The sequence below is a fragment of the Penicilliopsis zonata genome (assembly GCF_001890105.1).
Source record: "Penicilliopsis zonata CBS 506.65 unplaced genomic scaffold ASPZOscaffold_15, whole genome shotgun sequence".
NCBI lineage: Eukaryota > Fungi > Ascomycota > Eurotiomycetes > Eurotiales > Aspergillaceae > Penicilliopsis > Penicilliopsis zonata.
The window spans coordinates 158,757-180,690 of NW_019208924.1; the positions used below are offsets into that span (position 1 = coordinate 158,757).

General features: G+C 53.2%; 8 protein-coding genes and 1 non-coding gene across 9 annotated transcripts; 5 read left to right on the forward strand and 4 right to left on the reverse strand.

The window, feature by feature from the left end:
• Positions 1-197: 197 nt before the first annotated feature.
• Positions 198-1,921, forward strand: ASPZODRAFT_72766 (hypothetical protein; the record flags this gene model as incomplete). The annotated part of the gene is made up of 2 exons (XM_022729859.1): positions 198-417; positions 483-1,921. The coding sequence occupies 2 exons, from the start codon at positions 198-200 to the stop codon at positions 1,919-1,921; spliced, it is 1,659 nt and encodes a 552-aa protein (XP_022578496.1).
• An 871-nt stretch (positions 1,922-2,792) lies between these two features.
• ASPZODRAFT_153968 (hypothetical protein) lies at positions 2,793-4,628 on the forward strand (the record flags this gene model as incomplete). Its single annotated transcript, XM_022726036.1, has 1 exon — positions 2,793-4,628. One exon carries the CDS (start codon positions 2,793-2,795, stop codon positions 4,626-4,628), a length of 1,836 nt encoding a protein of 611 aa, XP_022578497.1.
• Positions 4,629-5,207: 579 nt separating this feature from the next.
• Positions 5,208-5,279, forward strand: ASPZODRAFT_t121. The gene has a single exon. It is a non-coding gene; the product is annotated as a tRNA-Gln (tRNA).
• Positions 5,280-5,854: 575 nt separating this feature from the next.
• Positions 5,855-7,692, forward strand: ASPZODRAFT_135412 (hypothetical protein). Its single transcript, XM_022723790.1, has one exon. The coding sequence runs from the start codon at positions 6,106-6,108 to the stop codon at positions 7,570-7,572; it is 1,467 nt and encodes a 488-aa protein (XP_022578498.1). The 5' UTR covers positions 5,855-6,105; the 3' UTR covers positions 7,573-7,692.
• Positions 7,693-7,907: 215 nt separating this feature from the next.
• ASPZODRAFT_72335 (hypothetical protein) lies at positions 7,908-10,523 on the reverse strand (the record flags this gene model as incomplete). The annotated part of the gene is made up of 2 exons (XM_022729826.1): positions 7,908-9,975; positions 10,036-10,523. 2 exons carry the CDS (start codon positions 10,521-10,523, stop codon positions 7,908-7,910), a joined length of 2,556 nt encoding a protein of 851 aa, XP_022578499.1.
• A 784-nt stretch (positions 10,524-11,307) lies between these two features.
• On the reverse strand, positions 11,308-11,916 carry ASPZODRAFT_135414 (hypothetical protein). The gene has a single exon (XM_022723791.1). It carries the CDS (start codon positions 11,779-11,781, stop codon positions 11,524-11,526), a length of 258 nt encoding a protein of 85 aa, XP_022578500.1. The 5' UTR covers positions 11,782-11,916; the 3' UTR covers positions 11,308-11,523.
• A 3,085-nt stretch (positions 11,917-15,001) lies between these two features.
• ASPZODRAFT_135419 (hypothetical protein) lies at positions 15,002-17,444 on the forward strand. Its single transcript, XM_022723792.1, has 4 exons — positions 15,002-15,469; positions 15,558-16,101; positions 16,203-17,214; positions 17,333-17,444. The coding sequence occupies exons 1-3, from the start codon at positions 15,113-15,115 to the stop codon at positions 17,165-17,167; spliced, it is 1,866 nt and encodes a 621-aa protein (XP_022578501.1). The 5' UTR covers positions 15,002-15,112; the 3' UTR covers positions 17,168-17,214; positions 17,333-17,444.
• Positions 17,445-18,275: 831 nt separating this feature from the next.
• ASPZODRAFT_135420 (hypothetical protein) lies at positions 18,276-20,371 on the reverse strand. The gene has a single exon (XM_022723793.1). It carries the CDS (start codon positions 20,077-20,079, stop codon positions 18,406-18,408), a length of 1,674 nt encoding a protein of 557 aa, XP_022578502.1. The 5' UTR covers positions 20,080-20,371; the 3' UTR covers positions 18,276-18,405.
• A 772-nt stretch (positions 20,372-21,143) lies between these two features.
• Positions 21,144-21,905, reverse strand: ASPZODRAFT_153973 (hypothetical protein; the record flags this gene model as incomplete). Its single annotated transcript, XM_022726038.1, has 3 exons — positions 21,144-21,391; positions 21,448-21,517; positions 21,807-21,905. The coding sequence occupies 3 exons, from the start codon at positions 21,903-21,905 to the stop codon at positions 21,144-21,146; spliced, it is 417 nt and encodes a 138-aa protein (XP_022578503.1).
• Between the last annotated feature and the right edge of the window lie 29 nt (positions 21,906-21,934).

Consider the following 21,934-nt stretch of genomic DNA (forward strand, 5'->3'; position numbering starts at 1 on the left):
TAATAATGACTACCTATAATACCATAAACCATCATATATTTAAATTTAAAGAGCTTATGTAGTGCATCTGAAGTATGTGTTTTCAATTAAGCTGACATTAGAACCCCACTGTAGATCTTGGGGAGTCTCTACATTAAATAACTACATCTCCTAGACATCCTGTGCTTGACAGCAATACTCTACACATCTGTGTCACCATGTCCCCTGAACACGAGTCCGAGTCAATACACACAACAGAGCAAACACCCTTACTACCAGACACGCAACGGCATGCCGAAGACGAGGAAGCCCGACGGGCGACAGACGTGCCAGGGGGCTCTGAATCATCAGAGGCTCCTCTGGCCAAGGAACACAGCACTGGCGAACTGACTGTGATTCTCGGGAGTATATGGGTTGGGGTTTTCTTTGCATCCTTGGGTAAATAACTCCCTTGCTCCATTGCCCGCGCTGTATAGAGAAAAGCGGGAAGCTGACTGCTTCAGACACGACGGTGGTGGCGACGCTCACTGCTTCAATCTCCTCGTCGTTTCAGTCCTTCTCGCTCCTCTCCTGGCTGGCGACGTCGTATCTGATCTCGACGGCGGCGGTCCAGCCCCTGAGCGGCCGCTTGACGGACATCTACTCGCGGCGGACGGGGCTGATCTTCTCCCACGTCGTCTTCGCGCTGGGGAACCTCATCTGCGGGCTGGCACAACACCAATGGGTGATGATACTGGGCCGCGTGGTGTCTGGTATCGGCGGCGGCGGCTTGCTGGTCATCACGACGTTCATCACGTCTGACCTGGTTCCGCTACGTCGACGAGGCGTGTGGCAGGGGATCGGAAACATCTGCTACGGGGCCGGCGGCGGGCTGGGCGGCGTGTTTGGCGGTTGGATCAATGACACACTCGGGTGGCGGGCAGCGTTCTTGATCCAAATCCCGTTCCTGGTCGTCTCGACCATCCTGGTGGCGGTCACGGTCCATATCCCCGTCAAGGAGACCGAGATGGCGCGGATCAAGCGCGTGGACTTTCTGGGCGCTGTGGCACTGGTCGTCACCCTCGTCCTGCTCCTCCTCGGGCTCAATGCAGGCGGCAACCAGGTCCCCTGGACGCATCCGCTGGTGCTGGCCTCCCTGCCTCTGTCGGCCGTGTCACTCGCGGTCTTTGTCTACATCGAGGCCAATGTCGCGGCCGAACCGATCATCCCGGTGCGACTGCTCCTGAACCAGACCATCCTGTCGGCCTGTCTGACCAACTGGTTCGTGACCATGACCGTCTTCGGCCTGCTCTTCTACCTGCCACTTCTGTTCCAGATCCAGGGCTATTCCACCACGGCGGCGGGGGCGCGCCTGATCCCCCAGGCCATCGGCACGTCGATCGGTTCGCTGGGGTTGGGCATCCTCATGCGCCGGACAGGACGGTACAAGGTGTTCGGCCATGTAGCCATGCTCCTCCTGACAGCCTCGACGGCTGCAATCTGCTCGTTGGGTCTAAACACCCCGGCCTGGCTGCCGTTTGTCTACTTCCTGCTGATGGGGACGGGCTACGGAGGCATGCTGACGGTGACCTTGGTCGCGCTCATCTCCGCCGTCGACCACCACCACCACGCGGTCATCACCTCGGCCTCGTACGCCTTCCGCAGCGCCGGCAGCACGGTCGGCGTCACGGTCGCGTCCGCCGTATTCCAGAACCTCCTCCGCGCGCAGCTGTGGTCTCGCTTCGGAGACCGCGACCGTGCGGGCGAGCTCATCTCGCGCATCCGCGACAGCCTCGACGAGATCCATCACCTCCCTGCAGACTGGATACCGGGTGTTCTCGACGCATATATGGCTGCGTTGCGCGCCGTATTCTTGACCCTCATGGGCACGGCAGTGCTGGGCAGCTTGGTCAGTTTTGCGATGCGAGAGCACGTCCTCCACAATAATTTGTCGCGGCGTTAAAACACAGCATTTATCGTGGATAATACATTCTCCGTAGATACCTGCTGCTTCATATCCAATAGTTACAGTATTAGACTCACATGTAGCTCGCCCAAGACACTGAAGACAGTCATATGATAGATCACATCAGCCCATCCAACTTCTCCTCTTACTCACTGACTCAAGCCACAGAACCAAATACAGCTGAATTCTATATAGATCCTCGAGAAATATTCAGTCATCCGACCAATCTCCTGCACTATATTTCTCAGTGGGCTGATTCCTGCGGCGCCGGTAGCCATACCACACATAGAAGAAACCCGGGGCAAGTCAGTAATTGAGTTAGGTATGATTCATCGTTGGGTATTCACTGCTCTGATACTGAATTCCCCCAGTCCTGCTGCTAGATGAAAAGTGGCGATTGGAGGTCAGTGGCGAGGCCCAGAACCAGGTACCTAAACCTGTTGATCCACTCTTCCACTATCTCCTGCCCAAAGTCAACCCGAGAAATCGCGAGTCTCTCTCTCTGCCTACACACCGCTTCAACTGCTCTGCGTCAACTCAACAAGTGACACGTTTGCCGACTGCCTGCTGGGAACTGCCTGAATGAAACCCACTGGGTAGACAAGGAAAAAACACTTCAGAGGCGCTTTTATGGCTCGCGAATCCCGGAACAAAGACGAAGAGGCGCTCGCTCTACTGTCGAGGTGAGATCAGCGACAGGAAAAAATTCATTCGACAACTGGACAGACAGCATCGAATACGGCGAATTTTATCGGAGATGACGGTGGCGTTCTGCTCAGAACACTCGGCCGGGTACACGAGCGTCGACTCGAAAAAACCCATCTGGTCGAACGAGGTCAGGGAGGTGGACGCGGACGCAGACACAGATATGGAGATGGATGGTCAGGAGGAGGACAAGGGGTGGACGGTCAGGGCTCGAGAAGAGGACAACGAGGAGGTGTTGCCGCGGCGGGATTCTGTCGTCGCCACGTCGTCGCGTCGAAAACGAATCATTCTTTCGACAGAGAGTTCCTTTGTCGACAGCATCCTCCCGCTGCTAGTCAAGAACCCGGATATCGAGCTGCGCTTGATTACCGACGAACCCTCAGCGTCGCTTGCGGGCGTCAACAAGATCCCTCATTATACGGATAGCGTGGATTGCCAGACGTTTGAGAAGAAGACTGGTCCCCGGAAATGGCTGAGAGCCAAGGCAGCGGAGCTCTGCGAATGGGCTGATTTGCTGCTCCTCGCCCCCATCGATGCTGGGACGCTGGGCTCGATGCTGTCCGGCCTGACCAATACGCTGACCCTTGCCTTGTTGCGGGCGTGGATGTCTACGAAACCGGTCATCCTCATCCCAGGCATGACGGTCCCCGAATGGGACCACCCGCTGTCGAGCCGGCAACTGGAGGAGATTACACGGTTCTGGCCCTGGGTTCGGGTTGTGTCGCCGGTGTTATACAAATTCACGGGCTCGGAAGACTTGGTCCAGCTGCCGTGGGAAGGGCTCGCGGCCCTCGACACTGCGATTCAGGATACCCTGGGGCTTTCGTGTTTGGAGCCGGGGGCGGGCGGAGGCGATCTGGCTGTGGAGGACAGCAAGACAGTGTCAGCTGCTGGCAGCTCATCCACGAACGCGATTACGCCAGTCTCCAAGCATCTATTCCATCTGACACCCGTATCGCGGCGGGCTGATCACGGCGCACCTTCATTACCACTCGAGCTGTGGCTGAATATTTTCGAGGAGCAACTGGGCGACTGGGAGATCGCCAAGGCGGTGGGGATTCCGACGAACCTGGCGGTGCCCAAGGAGTGGCAATCCCACATCCTAAAGATGTCGACGCCGGCCTCCCTGGAGTACACGATTCTACGCGGGTCCTTTGCGGCGATCAAGAAGCTCATTGACGCGCTGCCGCGCTGGAAGCCGCTGTCCGACCTGGCGTGCCATCTGATCTTCAAATTCTCGCGCACCGACATCCTCTCCTACCTGACGGAGAACCATCTCGACCTACTGTGGACCACATCACGGCTAACCAACCTCCCGTACCGTGCGTCGGCCATCTACGGCAACCCGACCATCTTGACCTGGTGGCGGGATGCCCCCGCGCTGCCCAACAAGGAGTACATCGCCGATGCGATGGACGGCGCGTCGCGCGCCGGCTTCATCAACGTGCTCGAGTGGTGGCGCACCTCGGGCCTCGAGCTCCGATACACGGAGCGGGCGCTCGAGTCCGCCAGCGCCGAGGGCCAGGTTGCCGTGCTCGAGTGGTGGAAGAAGGCGTCTGCACGGGCGCCCGCTTCACATCCCATCCCGCTGAAAGTGGGCAAATCGGTGCTGCTTGCCGCGCAATCCGGCCGCACCGCCTCGCTGGCCTGGTGGGACGCGTCGGGGATCCCCTACAGCCACGCCGAGTCTGTGGCGCGGATTGCCAGCACCCATGGCCACGTGCATGTGCTGGAGTTCTGGCACCGGCTCAAGGGGACGAAGATGATCTTCGACAGCCAGGTGCTGGTTGGGCCGACGAAGAACGGCCACGACGCAGTGTTGGAATGGTGGCGCCGCAGCGGGCTGCGCGTCGAGTTCAAGACGTGCGACATCGAAGAGGCCCTGGAGGATGCGGACCCGGTGTCTGGCGCGGAGGGGCGAGTCCGTCGATGGTGGGCGCGCAACGGGTTGAATCTGGGCGTTGGCACGAGTGAATGGATGAAAACAAAGGTTCTATAATTTGGTACATACCTTACCTAGGTACTTGATACCATACCGGACCATATTGGTAGCGATATTGCTAAACATACCCTGTACATACAAGCCTTATGAATACCAGATATTACTTTATTCTATATATAAGTCATGGTTTATAATTTATCGGTAGAGCAATCTACACGCATTGCATGCTTGATCTCCCCCCCTCCATGACCTCTTTGATACACGTAAACTCCTGGAACCCGTCCGACTCTGCGAGGAGGTGCGATTTCTGTGGTTGCCATGGTTTGTATGTTTTATATGTATATTGGGTGTGAGTATAATATATATTTATCTAGTGTCCACTGGGTAGCCAACCATCACCATCCATCATACGCAACTAGAACAATACAAACCGTCTATATGAGTGTCTCACCCTATCAAATATCAGTAATTATATGCTCTATTCATGTGTATCTTGGGATTGGTGATACCGTCAAAGTGGTAGCGATGAGATGTACATTGTGTATAGAGAGAGGATTGACATGGAGATAATTAAATGACTAGGTATAAAATCAGGTTTAGCTTATATTTTCCAAGAAACGGTGTCTTTCCATACAAGCCTTTGTAGTGTAATGGTTATCACATCGGATTCTGATTCCGGTAATCCTGGTTCGATTCCAGGCAGGGGCTTCTTTTTTTGTTTTTTCGGCGAACTTATTTTTACAATTGATTCAACTGTTTTTTTAGTCAAATCGACAATAATTCATCAATATTCAGATTACTCCCCACTGGAAACCCCTCATAACAGGTTGGTATACCGACGGCATCGCTTGACAAGATCCAATCCATCTTCCAAGCTGCTATGGACTGGAACTGTACATACTTGATACTGTGAGACTGCTCGTTATCATATGACCTGTATCAATATAGCACATACTAAGATGTTCCAAGAACAACTAGGACCCAGTAATCATAGCAAGACACCATCTATTATTCATCTATCAAATCATTCACAATGCTTAATGAATTGAGGCTGCTTCTAGTTCCCCACAAGGGTCCTGTCAATATCTTCATGGATATAGATAGAGTACCAGAACATGAAGTGATACATATGAGATCACACTGACTAGATAGAACCCAATAGCCACTCAACATATGCCTATACATGTAGTCAGTAGACTGCTCGTGTTCGACTCCACACAAACCTTAGGATGTCTCATATCCTGCTTTCTCCGGGGTTTCCTATCTGCAACTGTTAGCTAATGGTAATACTTCAATTCATGCCAACCGTGATAAACCCTTGCTCTCTATCAGGCCAGAGGAGAACAACTACAAAAGGCTAGTCTGTCTCGGAAAGGAAACGGCCTCAAGTCCATTTCCGCGGGGTTGTCACTGCCCGTATAACTTCCTTGACCTTTTACCCCCCTCCCGGCTCCTTGCCATACGCTTCCTACACTGTCTTGCTCCTTGCCATACGCTTCCTACACCGTCTCTGACCTCATCCAACGTATCCATAATGCTCTCCAAAGCTTCTTATACCTTGCTGGCCCTGCTGGCCCTGCTGGCCCTCCCTGTCGTCTCGGCGGAAAGGGTCTTGGGAGCGTATATCTTCGCACGACACGGCGACCGGACCGCTAAAGTGCTGGGAAAGACCCGGCTTACCGACCTGGGATACCGCGAGGTGTATTTGACCGGCTCCTCGTACCACGGCATGTACATTACCAACAGCTCCGCATCCCATATTCAGGGGATCAATGCGGAGATCGTGTCGCAGTCTCAGATCAGTGCCTCTGCCCCCGTCGATACCGTGCTGCAGAACTCGGCAGTGGGATTCTTGCAGGGTTTATACCCCCCCGCGGGCTCCTCGGCGACCCAGACGCTGCGCAACGGGTCTACAGTCGAAGCGCCTCTCGATGGGTATCAGCTAATCCCTGTGTCCGTTGTCTCGACCGGGACCGGCAGTGAGGACAATAGCTGGCTGCAGGACACCAGCAACTGCCAAAAGGCCATAGTGAGCAGCAACGACTACTTCGCTTCGGCACTGTACGACTCCATGCTCAACTCGACGGCAGCATTCTACCAGTCGCTTGCTCCTTTGCTCAACCGGACCTTCACCGCATCCCAGATGTCCTTCAAGAATGCGTACACCATCTTCGACTACCTGAATGTCGCCTCCATCCACAACGCTAGCAGCAGCAGCTTCCCGTCCTCTGACCTACTGACATCCGAAGTCTACTACCAGCTGCTAGCCCTGGCCAACAGCCACGAGTACAACCTCGCATACAATACCTCGGAGCCCGTTCGGGCCATTGCAGGCTCTCTACTGGCCGGAGAAGTCCTGACGGCCCTCAACAACACCATCGCAACCAACGGCAAGTCCAAGCTGACCGTCCAGTTCGGGGCCTACGCGACCTTCCTCTCGTACTTTGGGCTCGCACAGCTCCCTGCCGTGAGCGTCAACTTCACAGGGATACCCGACTACGCCTCCTCCATGGCCTGGGAACTGGTGACCAACTCCACCGACAGCTTTCCCGCCAGCTCGGACATCAGCGTACGGTTCCTCTTCCACAACGGCACCCTGACGGGGTCTGCCCAGCCGACTGTCTACCCGCTGTACGGACAGCCGACTCTTGTTCTCCCCTGGTCAGACTTTGTCACTTACACGGCTAAGATTGCCGTCACTTCGCAGGCTCAGTGGTGTAATGTCTGCGGCAACACGGGTGGTGTTTGCATTAACTCTTCTTCTTCAACAGCATCAACTTCTACTTCTTTTTCTGCTTCAGCTGGATCCTCCAAGAGCGGCATTTCCCGTGCCGTTGCCGGCGTCATCGGCGCAATGGTCACGCTGGCCGTGATCCTAGGCCTAGAGACGCTGTTCTTACTTGTGGGCGGATTCCGGATCTCCAAGCGTGCTGTACTTAGTAGCCAGACTAGAGATTCCAAGGATGAATCCAAGGATGAATCCAAGGATGAATCCAAGTGATTAAAAGTGACCTGCGGGGAGGAGAAGGGACGAGAAACGAGATGATAGTTTACAAATGATATGAACTTCAGACGTATTACTCCCCGTCTACTCCTAAGAAAATCTACATTGAAAGCCCGCATTATTCAGCATCGTGACATCATATATCAAGTATGGTATGGTATGTATGTGTATGTACGACAGGACACAAAATGTATGGATAGAAGACTCTTCCGAGCATCACGTCCCTATAACCCAACTCGGAATCAATTTCTTTTTTCCCTTCTCTCTCTCTCTCTTTCTCTCTTGTCTTTTGTTTTCCTTCTTTCATAAAAAAAAATTCAAGAGCAAAGGTTTTACCCCTGTTTCCGTCTCTTCGAGGCACTACCCGGTCCGTCATCGTGAGCGGCCGAGGGGAAGTGCAGGCTCTCGTCGACCGTGTTGGCGGGGCTGGTGGATTCGCTGTCCGTGAGAGTTTCGACGATGCGGTCGGAGTCGAGCATGCCGTTGGTGGTGGTGGTAGTGGTGGTATTATGATTATTATTATTGATGTTGGTTGCGGGGTTGGTGGTCGTGATGGGATGGGTGGGTTCGATGTTGTACCCTGCCCCGTCTAATCCAAAGTATCCGCCTTGGCTACCTGTAGAGGGATCGAACAGGTCGCCGTCGTCGGGGATATGATCAAAGTGGAATAAGTCGTGCGTGGAGGAGTTGTGGTTGTGGGGATGGGCGAGGTCGTCGGCCGTGGTGAGGGGCACGCTCTCGTTCGAGGCAGAGGTGGCGGTTGGATGCCCGCTGGTCGCGGCAAAGTCAAGCTCGTTCTTGTTGTGTTCCAGGTCGGCAATGTCGGTGAAGTAGTCGTCGTTGAATATTTGGTCTAGGTCGAGTGGCGGAGGTGGGAGGTTCGGGTCGGCCGCGTGGCCTGCTCCAAGCCCCGGAATGTTGCCGTTGGGACTCAGCGGTTGGAGCAAGTGCGTGAGATTCTGCACGGACCGGTCCTGCTGAGCTTGCATCTTGACCAAGTTGTCGATCTCCAGCCGCGTGTTGGCCAGCCGTCCCGAGTAATTCTGCGGCATTGGCGGCGGGGTGGGCGTCATGAGGGCGTTGTTGGGTGAGACCGCCGCGCCGCCGGGGTTGACCGTCCCCGTCTCGTTGGCCATCAGGCGGAGCATGTCCGCGCGCTGGTTTGGCGTTAGGGGCACGTTCCCGCCCGACGTTTCGAGCGATGAGAGCACGTTGGGGAAATCGGAAAAGCTGGTCGTTGGCAAGCCACTGCGCGCGTTCGAGTTCTGGATCACCGACATGATATCCCGTTGCGGCGGGAAGCCGTTGCTATCGACGCCGGTCGAGGCCGGCGGCGATTTATTATTATAATTCTGCTGCCGTGGGCTGGTATCAAACACTTCCTCCACATGACCCGTGTGCGTCGTGGCGCTCGGTTGCCGAGCATGATTGCTCCGGTCGTAGGTCGTGCTACTGACAGAGGGAGACATAGTGGTCGCCCGGCCATGTCGATCCGACGGAGTCGGCGTGGTCGCCGTCGCTGGCGCCGCTGGCGCCGCCGCCGCCGCCACCGTCGGAGGAGCTTTTAAGAGTAAGGGCTGCTTCTTTATTGTCCGCTGACCGGCGGGACTGTTCATCCCGGCACCTAACGAGCCGAGAGTGTAGTCATCGATATCAACCACATTGCCCTGTTCTTGCGAGATGGCGCCCGCAAAGGAATTGGCCAGGTTCTGTGGCCCGTCCTGGCCCTGCAGGCTGCGGTTGTACACGGTGGCGAGAAAGGTGAGGATGGCGTTGATCGAATTTTCGTGACGGGTATGTTGTTCTTGAAAATTAGCCGCCTGAGCATACAGCTGCTCGTGTTCGCGACGGAGCTTGCTGATGGTGCTCGAGATGATTTGCTGTTGCTGCCGGATAGCCTGCAACTCCCGATAGACGCCCGCCAATTGTTCCTTGGGCAGCAGGTTCCCACTGACAAGGGACAGTTGGCCACGAGGCCGGGGCCGTTCGTTCTGCGAGACGGGCACGCCGTCATCGCCGTAATCGTCGCCATCGTTATCGTCGCAGTCCTCCGCCTTCACTCTGATCGCGCCCTTCCCAGCCTTGCCTCCTTGACCCGCAGTGTTTTTCGGTTTCTGGATTAGCCACAGAAGGTCTGGATGGCCACGTTTGAAGTACGGGTTGGCGTACTCGCTGGGACTCTTATTCTTGCGTTCGCTGGCCCTCATCGAGTTGTCGGATAGGCCTACCTTCTTGTGAAAGCCATACATGTTCAATTGGCGCACGAACGAGGCGTAGTTGTTGTGCTTGAAGAGTTCGGGGATCAGCCTTCTGGCGAATTCATCCTCATCCAGCACAATGAAGGAGTTTCCATCATCCGACCACCGTATTAGCTCAGTATTTTTGGATTCGTCAAGAAAGCTATAACTCAGTTAACATGGGTTTGAAAAAAAAAAAGCACCACTGCAATAAAGCACTTACCTGCTCAGTTTCTGTACAAAAGGCGGGATCTGTTTGCGTTTTGCCTGAGCCTCTTTCTTGGCTTCCAATGCCCTGGCATAGAGCTCTTCGAGGGTCTCCCCCCAAGCGCCTGACTCGCCGTTCCCACCACCGTGATCTGGAAAATTTGCAGCTGGCTGATCAAACAGCCGGTTCCTGCTCACAAGCTGGTTAGTCGGTTGCCTACGAGCCAGCTGGTTGGAGGGAACTGGGGGGACGCCGGACGCCGGTGCCGACACGGGGGGAATATCTTGATTCGACGAGATGGCGGAGAGATTGTTGAAGGGGGCGGTGTCGGGAAAGGAGGGGTTGGCGATGCTGGGAGCCGAGTTCTGGCCCCATTGAAGAAATTGATCGTTCGACAATTGGGCGCCCGGGTTCGGGTTGTAGTTGGGCAGAGCACCCAAAGAGTGCACGGCGGGCGACGTGCCAGGGGCAGGTCTCTTGCGGGAGACACCTTGGGAGCTCATGATGAAGTGAGATGATGTGCCGTCCAATAAACAGATGGTATTGGGTCGGGAAGTGAGTGGTATCAAGAGGTCGGAGAGGGGTAATTGTAGGCGTCAGATAACCGCCCGAGTGATATCAAAGAAACGGGTTCAACAAAGGAAGAACGAGGGAATGCATGCAAAGGCTCTGCAGTTCGTAAACTTCGTATCAAGGATGAGGGCGATCAGGAGAGAAGGCCGGCAGACGAGGTGTTATTTACAGCCCGGAGCAGCAGCGAAGCGCGACGAGCGCGACGGCGGGTGTCCTCACGGGACGCGACAGCAGCTGCGCTACCGACCAGCCAGGACGTCCAGATATACCGACGCTGGGTTAATATTCTGCTGACAGCGAAAGGGGTGCCGCGGCCAATGGCCCTCGGAGGTTGTTTGAAAGGGCTCAGCAGGCGGCAGCAAGACGACGACGCACCGGGCGAGGCTGATAGAACTGGATCAAGCGAGAAAACTCGGCGCGGGCACACAGATACGCAGCGGCGGGGGGCCGTAAAAATCAGCGGAAACGCCTGGCCAAGGGCTCAAGGTAGCAGGGAGGGCGGCAATAGAGCGAGAAACACGGAGCAACACAGCAGGCTGGCGTCAAATGAGCCTGGCGGGCGAACAACGGGAAATCTCTCCAGATGCTTGGCACGGCGATGAGGTCAACCATGAGTCAGGATTTATGTAAGACATCACATGATGCAGAATGTCACATGAATCATGTGACATTCTTGTGCCACTTCAAGACTTCGTAATAGAATCCGTAGTTGATGCGACTACAGGACAGGACTTACAATGAGACCCTACAGCTCAATTGGATTGTTTAAGGGATCGCCTGTAAGGGGAATTACGTCAGGTTGAAACAGAGAGCCCTGGAGACCTGTTTTGTTCCCTCTGATGCCTCACAGCCTTCCAGAATGGACTCCTCTTGCAGGCCGCACGATTCCCCTCTACCTTTGCTGCGAGAGATCTGTTCAGCAGCTCCTCGTCACCAATTATGAGCCTGAGACCAACATTGAGGTGCTCCCGCGTTCGTGCTCTCTCCCGTCTCAATATCGAGAGGGATGGTGTCAGCCTGTTTGTTCACAACAACGGCGTTTACGACAGCGACTGCTACTGCCTCTACCTCGATGGAATCCGGGGCAACGGCGACGGTCACTACAGCTGGAGGGAACAAGGAATAAGAGAGTGATGCAATGAAAATAAAGGTTCCAAATGTGCTTGGAGTGATGCTAGTGACTGACATTTGATTTAATTATTGACTAGTTAGTTAGCGACCAAGGTATGAATAAGGATTCGAATATCATATGAATGACTAGGTATTATCCGCTCCGAGTAATATAAGAACAATATCCAATAAATATAGACTGGAACAAAGTAGGTACCATCCTTTGTAACACTAGTCGAGTGGTACGCCCTGCCTCATTTATCGATCGATGCATTCTCGATATGTACGACAAAGTACGAGTACTACCTATGTGTATGTACTCTGTACCTAGGTACGGAGTACGGATGCTCCGTACCTGGACCAAATTATCCTCTAGGTAGTACAGGAATTTCTTGAATCTTTGCTCTCAGGTGCTATACTCTGTGGCTAGATGGTCACTAATAATAGCACCTGTAACTATCAGCAACTACCAAGTCGTAGTCAATGTCAGGCAACTAACTCTTAAGTATGAATATTCAGGAAACTCCCAGGTTAATTGCTGATGCTACTACCTAATAATAGACCTGCATGGGTCGTGACTGATCAGAAGCATGTTGAGTATGACATGTCATAGCATATGCATAGGTAGTCAGGTAGGTAGTTAGGTACAGAGTAAGTACGGAGTAATAAGCATTATTACCTGCCAGAGTAACCAACTAATAACTAGTTAGTTAATTAGTTAGTTAATAACTAACTACGGAGTACTCTGTACTCGTACTCCATACCTTCATGCCTTACAAATACCTGGCTAGCTGTTCCTCACTAACTGCTCCATACCTTCAGGACGGAGTACTCGCGGAAGCTCTCTTCCGGATGTTAGCCCCCTCGCTAGAAACGACTGGAAGCACTGAGAGGTCTGGGATAATTATCCAGTGGACGAAAGTGGAGGCAAAGAGTTTGGCGGAGTGGGCACTTGGAAGTCCAGAGCCACGGAGGTGGGATAGGGGTAGTCGTGTCGTTTATCATTCTAGGAGCTGTTTTAGGAGCTGTAGCTGCCAGCTAAATAATCAACTAGGTTGAATTAGGGAGTTAGTTAACTGTTAGTTTTAGTACGGAGTATATAGGAGGAGGTGGTTAGGAGCAGGAGGCATTAACCATCTCACTAACTGACTAGGGATAACTACACGGAGGATATAGGAGACTCCGGAGACTCGGGGTCGGAGATAGATAGATTAAATGACCATTAATCTAAGTCAGTAGAGCTTCGACAATCTGATGATGCTCCCCTTTATATAATTAAGTCACAGGGAGTTACTCTAGTACCTGTCATTAACTTAGTTACTCCGTACCTATGTAACTATGTAGTAGTTATATCTATCTAACCACCAATGACGGGATACTATACTTTCCTGAGTCTGTCCGTACTCGGGACTCGGGACTGCCAAGTGCGAACAGGCAACTATTCATAATTTTCTCTCCTATCTACTTCTAGTTCAACGGGCCTATCCGTTCGGAACCAGCAAAGGGGCAGCTCCACCTGGCGGGGATCATCCTGACTAAGATGAGCAAGAAGACAAAGACAGACTGTCGAGAAGGAACAGCTTCCTCCGAGTCCCCTCCAGATTCATGGGTAACATAGCTCGTGGAAGCTACCCGATATTTGTATAGGGCGCCTCGTTGGTGGCATGGAGTAACTAGTTAACTATATAAGTATCTAGTGGCGAGTCAGGTACTCCGTACCCAGTACTCCGTATGTAGTACGGAGTACTCCATACCTGCGACTGAAATACGTACTCTGGAGTGTACGCTTCGCCTCGTTCGATCTTAGTTAATTCAAACTATCGACGGAGCCAGTCCGAATGGCAAATTCCGGCTTCTAGAAGATGACTATTCTCAGCCAGACCGAGTACGGAGTAGGTAGTTAACTAGTAAACTAGTAAACCACTCCACTCCATACTTGTATCACATCTGCTTGTTTAGAGTTGCGTAGAGTAGATGGATGGTAAAAATCCACTGGCGCAGTGAGCACTGGCACTGGCATTGGCACTGGCCCTGGCACTGGCCCTGACCCTGGCACTTGCCACTGTAGTGAGTAGGATAGATTCACTGGATTACTCCGTAGTTCATCCCGAGTCCAACTGGAAGACCGGACTGACTGAAATGAGCTGAGTTCTCCGTACTCGTAGCCTCCGTACGGGATTAGCCACAGCCCCTCCCCAATCACCGTGAGGATCCCCTGATGGCAAAGCCTCACACGGTGGATTCGGGGGAGGGGAATGCTGGGTATGATTTGTCTGCGCTGCCCTTTGCCCCTTAGCCTTGGAGGACGCGAAATGAGGATCCAATTCGCCGGGAATCCTCAAAGACATGATGGATCTTCACTTCCTCCTGACGGTCCTCCGTAAGTGTCATAAGTACGCGATTCCTGGTCATCTGGAATAAAACCATTAGTAGATTCCTCATGTCCAGTCCACCGACCTGCGTGCCTTTATTTCCCTCCACTGCCTGTCTCTGTGATTGATTCGGTTGGCTGTCTCATCTCCTGCTGTCTGTCTGTCTGTCTGTCTGTCTGTCTGTCTCATTGGTGACAGACTGCTGCCTCGCTGTCTCTATACCACACCCTCCCCGTTTCGATCGGCCTGTTTCAGCTAGCTAGCACACGCTGCACAGAAAGTCCTCTCCTTAACTCAAGTATCGATCTTCTGAACGAGAAAGATAGCGGTCTACCGGCGCCGGGGAACGTTTTTCCTATCCCAACAGCGGCTAGATCGAGGGCGACCGACGCCCAGAGGGGGAAAAAAAATTTAGGGAAAAATCACGCAGAAACGGACGCCCGCCAGGGAATCATCGCTCGCTGTGCATCAAGTCTCTTGGGATCTTCTCTTGCCCTGGAGCCGTGCGCGTTCTGTATTTATTTATCTATTTTATTTTTCTCGGGGGTCTCTCTCTGTGTCTGCTTTTTTTTTTCTCGCTCCGCTTTTTCCGCTGTCGTTCCTCTCGCTCGCCCACACAATCCGCTCTCCCCTTCCCGACCGTCCAGTCCTTCCGTGCCCACTCAACTCAACTCAACTCAACTCGCCCTCGCTCCCTCCTCTCCTCCCTCTTCCAGGTCCCAACCCACCCGACCTCTCCCCCTCCTCCAAACACGACCTGCAGATTCCGCCCGTCTTTGCTGTCCCGTCCTTGTCTGCGTGCTCGGTCGCTCCTATGTTCGAGTAGACCGTGTGCGAGTCATCGGGTCTCTTCTGAACCAGCGTCGGTACCTTAGAAGAGACAGAACGTGTTGGTCTGTTTGTGTGAGTTGAGAGAGAGAGAGAGAGAGAGAGAGAGAGAGAGAGAGAGAGAGAGAGAGAGAGTGTGTGTGTGTGAGTGAGTGTGTGCCTGCTTGCCCACATTCCAACCGGTTGGGAATTCTCGCTTCTCGGCAGCCATGAGTTATCAACAGGCGCAGGACATGTATCACGACAATCCCTCTGCGCGTTCGCCTGGGTCTCAGCGTCACCAGCAGCCTCTGCACCGCCAACCCTCGCGCCAGTTCGACGCCTACGGCCCCATGCCCGTCAACTTCTACGAAGACCCCATGGCCCGCTACGAGTCCGCCCGTCTCGATCGGCTGAATCCTTCTCACCAGAACAATAACCCCGGTTCTTACGCATACGATCTTGCCGGCTCGCAGACGTGGAATCCCAACAATGGTTTCGCTAACGCCCAGGCCCTTGGAGGGATCCGCTCGACCTCTTCTAGCTTGAAGGCTCCTTCGACACGCAGTAGAGCTGGCCTGCCCACAGTAAGTCATTACACGAGAAGAAGACGTAGAGAAAAAAAAAAGATTATTTTCCCCCCCCTCTTCCCATCAGAATTATGCTAATTTTCAGACTTGGTTGGATCAGCAACCCCCCATCGCGAGTCCCTTCTCGAATCTCGGCCCCGGTCCGTTGCAGGGCAACACCATCCGATCGGACGGCACAGGGTCGCAAGAGGCTGACGACGAGTTGATCCCGACCGCTATTGTGATCAAGAACATTCCCTTCGCCGTTAAGAAGGAGCAGCTGGTCCAGCTGATGACGGAACTCAACCTTCCACTTCCCTACGCCTTCAACTACCATTTTGACAATGGTGTCTTCCGTGGCCTTGCCTTTGCCAACTTCACCTCCGCCGAGGAAACCGCCACCGTCATCGACGTTCTCAACCACTTCGAGCTCCAGGGCCGCAAGCTGCGCGTTGAGTATAAGAAGATGCTGCCCCTCCAGGAACGCGAACGCATCGAACGGGAGAAGCGCGAGCGCCGCGGTCAGCTTGAGGAACAACATCGCCCCATGGCTACCTCCCAGCTGCAGACCCAGAATTCCATGTCCTCCCTGACCTCCCATATTCCGGCAACCTCTCCTTCGCCGGTCTCCCAACGCGGGCAAAAACTGGGTATGAATCTGAAACGAAATGTTTTTTTTTTATCTTTTTTTTTTTATAAAAAAAGCTCCCATCGTTTTCGCCGAATTATCTCTTTCTAACATCCTCTCTAGAAGTCGATCTGAATGATACCACCACCCTCTCGTTCTACTCCCAATTGCTTCTCTTCAAGGAGGACCCGAGTCGTGAGACCTTGATCTTTGCCTCCACACTGTCGCCCGTCCAACGTCGAACCGTGCACACCCTGGCGCACAACATGGGATTGGGACACGCCTCCCGTGGTACCGGCGAGCAGCGCCAGGTGCACGTCTTCAAGGTGGCCCCTGGCGCCAACGTGAGCCCTCCGCTGTCGTCGATCCCCACCGCCGTTCAGCCATCCGAGACCGCTCGTCGTGGCCTCAACCGGGCCGCTACAATCGACTTTAGCGAGGCACGCGCAGAAGGAGGCGCAGGGGGAGGTGCGGGCGGACCCGGCCCTTTTGCTACGCTGCGCGGGCAGACCTCGGGCTTCCTGGGTGTTCTGGACTCACCGGGCAACTTTGGCAACACACAGAACCTGCGGGCCGCCAAGTCTTTTGCTGATCTGCGCTCCTACACCCCGTCTCCGGTCCCTTCCTCGGCCAGTTTCCCCGCTGCCCTACAGTCCAACGGGGTGCGCCTGCAGCAGTATGACGGCTCGGCCAGCGCCGCCTCCAACACCCCGACCTTGACGCCCGCCCCCTCCAACTCGGCGCTCGGCATGCCGCGTGACGACGGCCTGCTGGTCAGCAGTCTCAGCGGTCTTTCTCTCGGCACGGGTATCGGTGGCCCTAACACAAGCCCCCACCGTCTGCGCGGCATGTTCTCTTGGGAGCAGCCGGATAACACCTCCCAGTCTGGCGGCGGCGCCGGACCCATCGGCAGCAACCGATCCATCGGCATGGGTTTCGACACGCAATCTCAGGAGCGCGTGCCCATCCGACAGCCGCGAGGCCCCCTACCGGAGAAGGGCCCCGGGTTCCGCCGTCAGAACGGCCACCAGTCGCGCGGGAGCGACGAACTGCACACCAGCTCTGGGGTCGAAATCATTGTCGAGTAAAAAATCCAGCGGTGATTGATGATGTTATATCTTCTTTCTTCTTTCTTGTGTGTGTTTTGCGCGTTTGCATGCGTTTTTCCCAACCTCTCCCCGCTTTCCGATAGAGGACAAGAAAGATCTCGTTTGATTTTTTTGTTTGTCCGAGAAATGCTTACGCCCGCCCAGACGATCATGAACTTGTTATATCACGAGGCCGAAATCTCTTGTTTTGTTTGATTTGCGAATCTCCGGCTTACGATTCGATGAGGGATGACGAGATGACACTCACCAAAAAGAGAACCGAACCACAACATTACAACACACACAACTACAACCTCAACCACAAACAAACAACCAAAAAAACGACGGGAAAGATTATTATTATTATTTTTTCTTTTGATCTAGATGTGAAACTCTTGGGGCTGCCCAGCAGACACGCTGTTTGGACTTTTATTATTATTACTATTATATTTGATACTGCTCGCGAAAAGACGAGGGAAATTTTTTGGGAATTTGAAAAACAAACGAAAAAAAAAAACAAGGCAAGGAACAAAAAAATCATGGGAAATAAATCAGAAGGGACAACGACGACGACGAGGAAGAAAAAGAAAGACGAGAAGAACCAGCAGAATGCATGCTGCCAGATGAAATGGACGACCGAATAGGATGTTCTGTGACAACGGTCGAAGTGATGATGACATACTAGCATTTGCATGCATACCTACCTACCCTACCTTGTCTATTTGATGCTCTTTTTTTTTTTATCTTTTTTATCTTGGTTTTGTATATGCCGCAATAGCTTGCATTGTTCTGCTCTGGTTCTGTTTCTGGTCCTGGTTCCTGGTTCCTGGTTCTAATTGGTGCTGCATACATGGGAGCAGCCTTTGATATCGATGTAGGTACGTTACCTACTTGAGATTGGGAGGGAAGGGGATATTTATTGCCCAGTTCGGGTCAGTCGATATCAGCTTTTTATTGAAATCATTAATCTGTTCTATCCGGGCCTGGTAACAGGATTCTTTCTTTTTTCTTTCCTTTTTTTTTTTTTATATTCTACTCTTTCTCTTTTCTTTTCTTCTCTTCTTCTATTCATCTGTTCATTGCTACTAGTATTCTGTATTCTCAATGTATGGTTAGTTATTAGTATTTGATGATGCATAATCGTATAGGATTGCAGCTGTAGTAACTTATAGACTTGTAGTGTATGTAGCCTCGACTTATAATTAAGACCTGTCTAGTCAAAGTGAACGAGGATGTTGTCAAGATCTCCTCCACTCCAATTCCCCAGCGCGTTCCCTCTTTCTCTCTCGTTCGCGATCCCTCTCCATCCCCCTCTTTTTCCCTCTTCCAGAGGTAAGCTCTCTCTCCTTATCCCTTGGATCGATAACGACCAACGACTCGGCGTCGGCATGTTCGCGTTTCCAATTCAGATCTTTGCCAAGCCGGTCCTTGCCAAAGACTAGTGTGTGCGAAAGCCACGATTCGTCTGACCTCGCGGGGTCGAGATCGTTTTTGTCGGCTGTGTCGGTCCAGGATCGACAGGATTGACAGTTTGCGATGAAATGAAGGTCACACAGTTGCTCTTCTTCTTCTTCTTCTCCTTCTCCATCTTTTCTTTCTTCTTGTCGTGTTTCCTCTTTCCTTTTCTCTTGATCTTTATCACCACTCTCCCCATGCCTGGATTCGGAAGTGGATTCTCCCAGCTTGGCTTTGAAGGCGTTGAAGAGCTTCAACGCTTCTGTCTCTGCTGCGCTGGGCCCGGAAGCGGTTCCGTTTGAAGAAGAAGAGCCCGGCGCGGGCCGTCGGCGGCCCCGGATCGCCGTCGAGGGGATCATGGCTTCCAGGGCGGACTTCTTGCGCGGGGCCTCGGTTGTGGGCGCGACGGTGCGGCGCATCGATGCCTTGAGAGTCTCGATCTGCGCGTTGGTGCGCTCCAGTCTTGTCTGTTTCGCCGGGGCGGTCCCGGTCTCGGTCTCGCTCTCTGGCGATGGCGATGGGGAACGCGGGGACTCCGGGTCTGGAAGCGGGAGTTGGTTCGCCCTGTCGGGGCTGCGTGGTCGGTGTTTCCTCTCCGGCTGGGGGGACGGGGAGCGTGGTCGCTTCCGTATGGGTTTCTCTTCTCTAGGCTGTTGTTGTTCTTGTGCACGGCTTGTTGCTGAGCCTACTTCCGTGACAAGAGCCGTGTTGAATTTGGGTTTCGTAGGCCGCAAAGGCAATTCTTCATCATCACCACCCTCATCTCCAAAGCTCAGCAGTGTCTTGCCCGTCTTCTTTGCCTTCTTCTTCTTCTTTTTCTCGTCCGCTGTCGTCGTCGTCGTTGCCGCCGCCGTCGCGGTGATCTGTCGGTCCTTCAGTTTCCCTTCCAGGGGCCCCAGCTCGCCCACCTCGCACGAGGTGATTTTCACCGGGTAAACCGGCCGGTCGCTGCCCTCGACGCGCTCCGCCTCGGCAATCTTCAACACGTTGAAGATGCTGTCGCCCTCCAGCCGCCCGAAGAGCGTGCACTGCCCATTCAGCTCGCGCTCCGTGTTCGCCAGGGTGATGAAAAACTGGCTCCCGTACGACCCGTCCTCAGCTTTGGCCATTCCCACCAGGCCACGTCGATTGAACCGTAGCCGGCTGTGCAGCTCATCCTTCAGCACCACCTTCTCGTTCGGGTCGCGAGCCTCAGGGTCATATTCGAACTCCGGGTACTCGTAGATCGAGGTGCCGCCGGAGCCTGTCCCCGTCGGATCGCCTCCCTGGATGATGAAGTCCGACACTACCCGGTGGAAGATCGTCCCGGCATAGTAATTGTCCCGGCAGTGCTGAAGAAAGTTCTTGCACGTCAGAGGGGTCTGGTTCGCGAACAAGGCAATGTGAATCGGTCCGACGGTCGTATTAAGCGTCGCGGACGCGGTTGCCGCCGGCTCGCTTTTGTAATGTGCAGACATTTGCAGCTGGAGAGGGGAAGGCTTGAGGTTTCTGTTGTTTTTCAAGCTCGGTTCGTTTTTTTCCCCTCCTGTTAGAGAAAAAGTCTCGGCGACGCAATCGGGTCAAGGCCAGATCGAATCGTTGACAACGGGCAAGTACCGAGATAGACGTATCACCAGCTTCGCTGCGTCCACAATCCAGCGCTATGGTGCACGGCTTGACGCGTGTTGTCAAGCTGGTGGTGGTGGTGGATGCAGTCGGGGGAAACTTTCGCGGTCACGTCACAGTCGGAGAACTCGGCGAATGCGCGGGCATAGAATGACAAGAACAATATAATGATGTACATACTTGAATACTACTATCTTTTATATTGCTATTAAATATCTCAAAAGGCATTCCTGTCTTTCAAGTAGAAAAGGAATAATTACCGACTTTTGAATTTATAAGCGATATCTCTGGACCATTCATTTACTCTGTACCTGGACATTGATTCAATAGCCACAGTTACTCCGTACAGATTGCTCTAATTTATTGATAAGTTGACTCTTTGTATTCAATAGAAGGACGGAAATATTCTTACTAGTACATCTGCACCAAACGTCGGTATAAACTCATAACGCCGACAAGGGGGGTTCAATTAAAATAAGCTTGAAATAGTCTCAAACACAGAGAAAAACAGAGAATCATTTCCCACTTCCGAATACTACCCCCGCCTTTTTCCATTACAGCGCCATGAGAAGTCGAATTGAGCCACACAAACAGGTGAAGCGGGCGAAAACAGAATAATAAAAAAAAACAACAGCGTCTGGGGAATAATGAACATCAAAAACAGGGTTCGTAGTCCAATCGCGTTGAAGCCTGGAAATGTGGACAGTCGACTAGAAATAAGAAAGGCGTCATCGCCACACGGAGGCGTTGAGTCCTGGTGAGGAACGGGTAGAAAACATGGGCGGAGAGTTTGTAGTTGATGCCTGTTTCGACATTCGACCGCAAGATGAGGCTGCCGCAGACATGTTATCCCAGACACTGTGATTTCATTCGCCATCCATAGGAAAGCCACTTGGCATCGGATATTGTCCACACTCTAACCCTCGATCTTGTTCTTCTTCTTCTGTTCGACCTTGAGCAGCAGGGCGCGGTTAATGCGGGGTAACACACCGCCAAAGGCAATGGTGGCGCGAATGAGGGTATCGAGTTCTTCGTCTCCACGGATGGCGAGCTGCAAGTGGCGAGGTGTAATACGCTTGACCTTGAGATCCTTGGCGGCGTTGCCGGCAAGCTCAAGAACCTCAGCGGTCAGATACTCGAGAACTGCAGTGACATAGACGGCGGCTGTGGATAGTTAACACATATACTCCAAAGAAATCATGCGACGACATCAAACGCACCTTTAGCACCGACGCGCATCTTGTTCTGAGTGTTGTTCTTTAAGAATCGTTTGACACGACCGCAGGGGAACTGTAGGTTCAGGGGGTTAGTCAAAAGTCAAAAAACCAATCGTCAAGTCATGACACGAAAGTAGGTGATGAATAAGTAAAAAATCGCGATGATTTTATTGAAGATGATGATGCGAAAATGAATGCTGAAGCCAGCGGACCAGGCGCCTTTGAAAGACGCGTGTTGCGTGTACATAAGATGAAAGAGGCGCGGGGCAGAGTATCGTCGCATGTATCGCCGACGAGCACGTTCGGACCAGGGATAGCAAAACACCTCGCTGGAGAAGTAGGGAAAAGCCCATCTCACTAACCTGCAGACCAGCCTTTGCGCTGTGGGACTTCTGAGTTTTCCCCGCCGCATCCTTGGAGCCGGCCTTTCCGCCAATAGACTTTCCTTTTCCGCCAGGCATGTTGAAAAGTGTTGGTAGATGAAGTCGCT

Coding starts and splice junctions, on each gene's coding strand:
- ASPZODRAFT_135412 (XM_022723790.1), top strand. CDS start 6,106: ATGCTCTCCAAAGCTTCTTATACCTTGCTGGCCCTGCTGGCCCTGCTG.
- ASPZODRAFT_135414 (XM_022723791.1), bottom strand. CDS start 11,781: ATGTCAGTCACTAGCATCACTCCAAGCACATTTGGAACCTTTATTTTC.
- ASPZODRAFT_135419 (XM_022723792.1), top strand. CDS start 15,113: ATGAGTTATCAACAGGCGCAGGACATGTATCACGACAATCCCTCTGCG. Junction 15,470..15,557: donor GTAGAGCTGGCCTGCCCACA/GTAAGTCATTAC, acceptor GCTAATTTTCAG/ACTTGGTTGGATCAGCAACC. Junction 16,102..16,202: donor CCAACGCGGGCAAAAACTGG/GTATGAATCTGA, acceptor CATCCTCTCTAG/AAGTCGATCTGAATGATACC.
- ASPZODRAFT_135420 (XM_022723793.1), bottom strand. CDS start 20,079: ATGTCTGCACATTACAAAAGCGAGCCGGCGGCAACCGCGTCCGCGACG.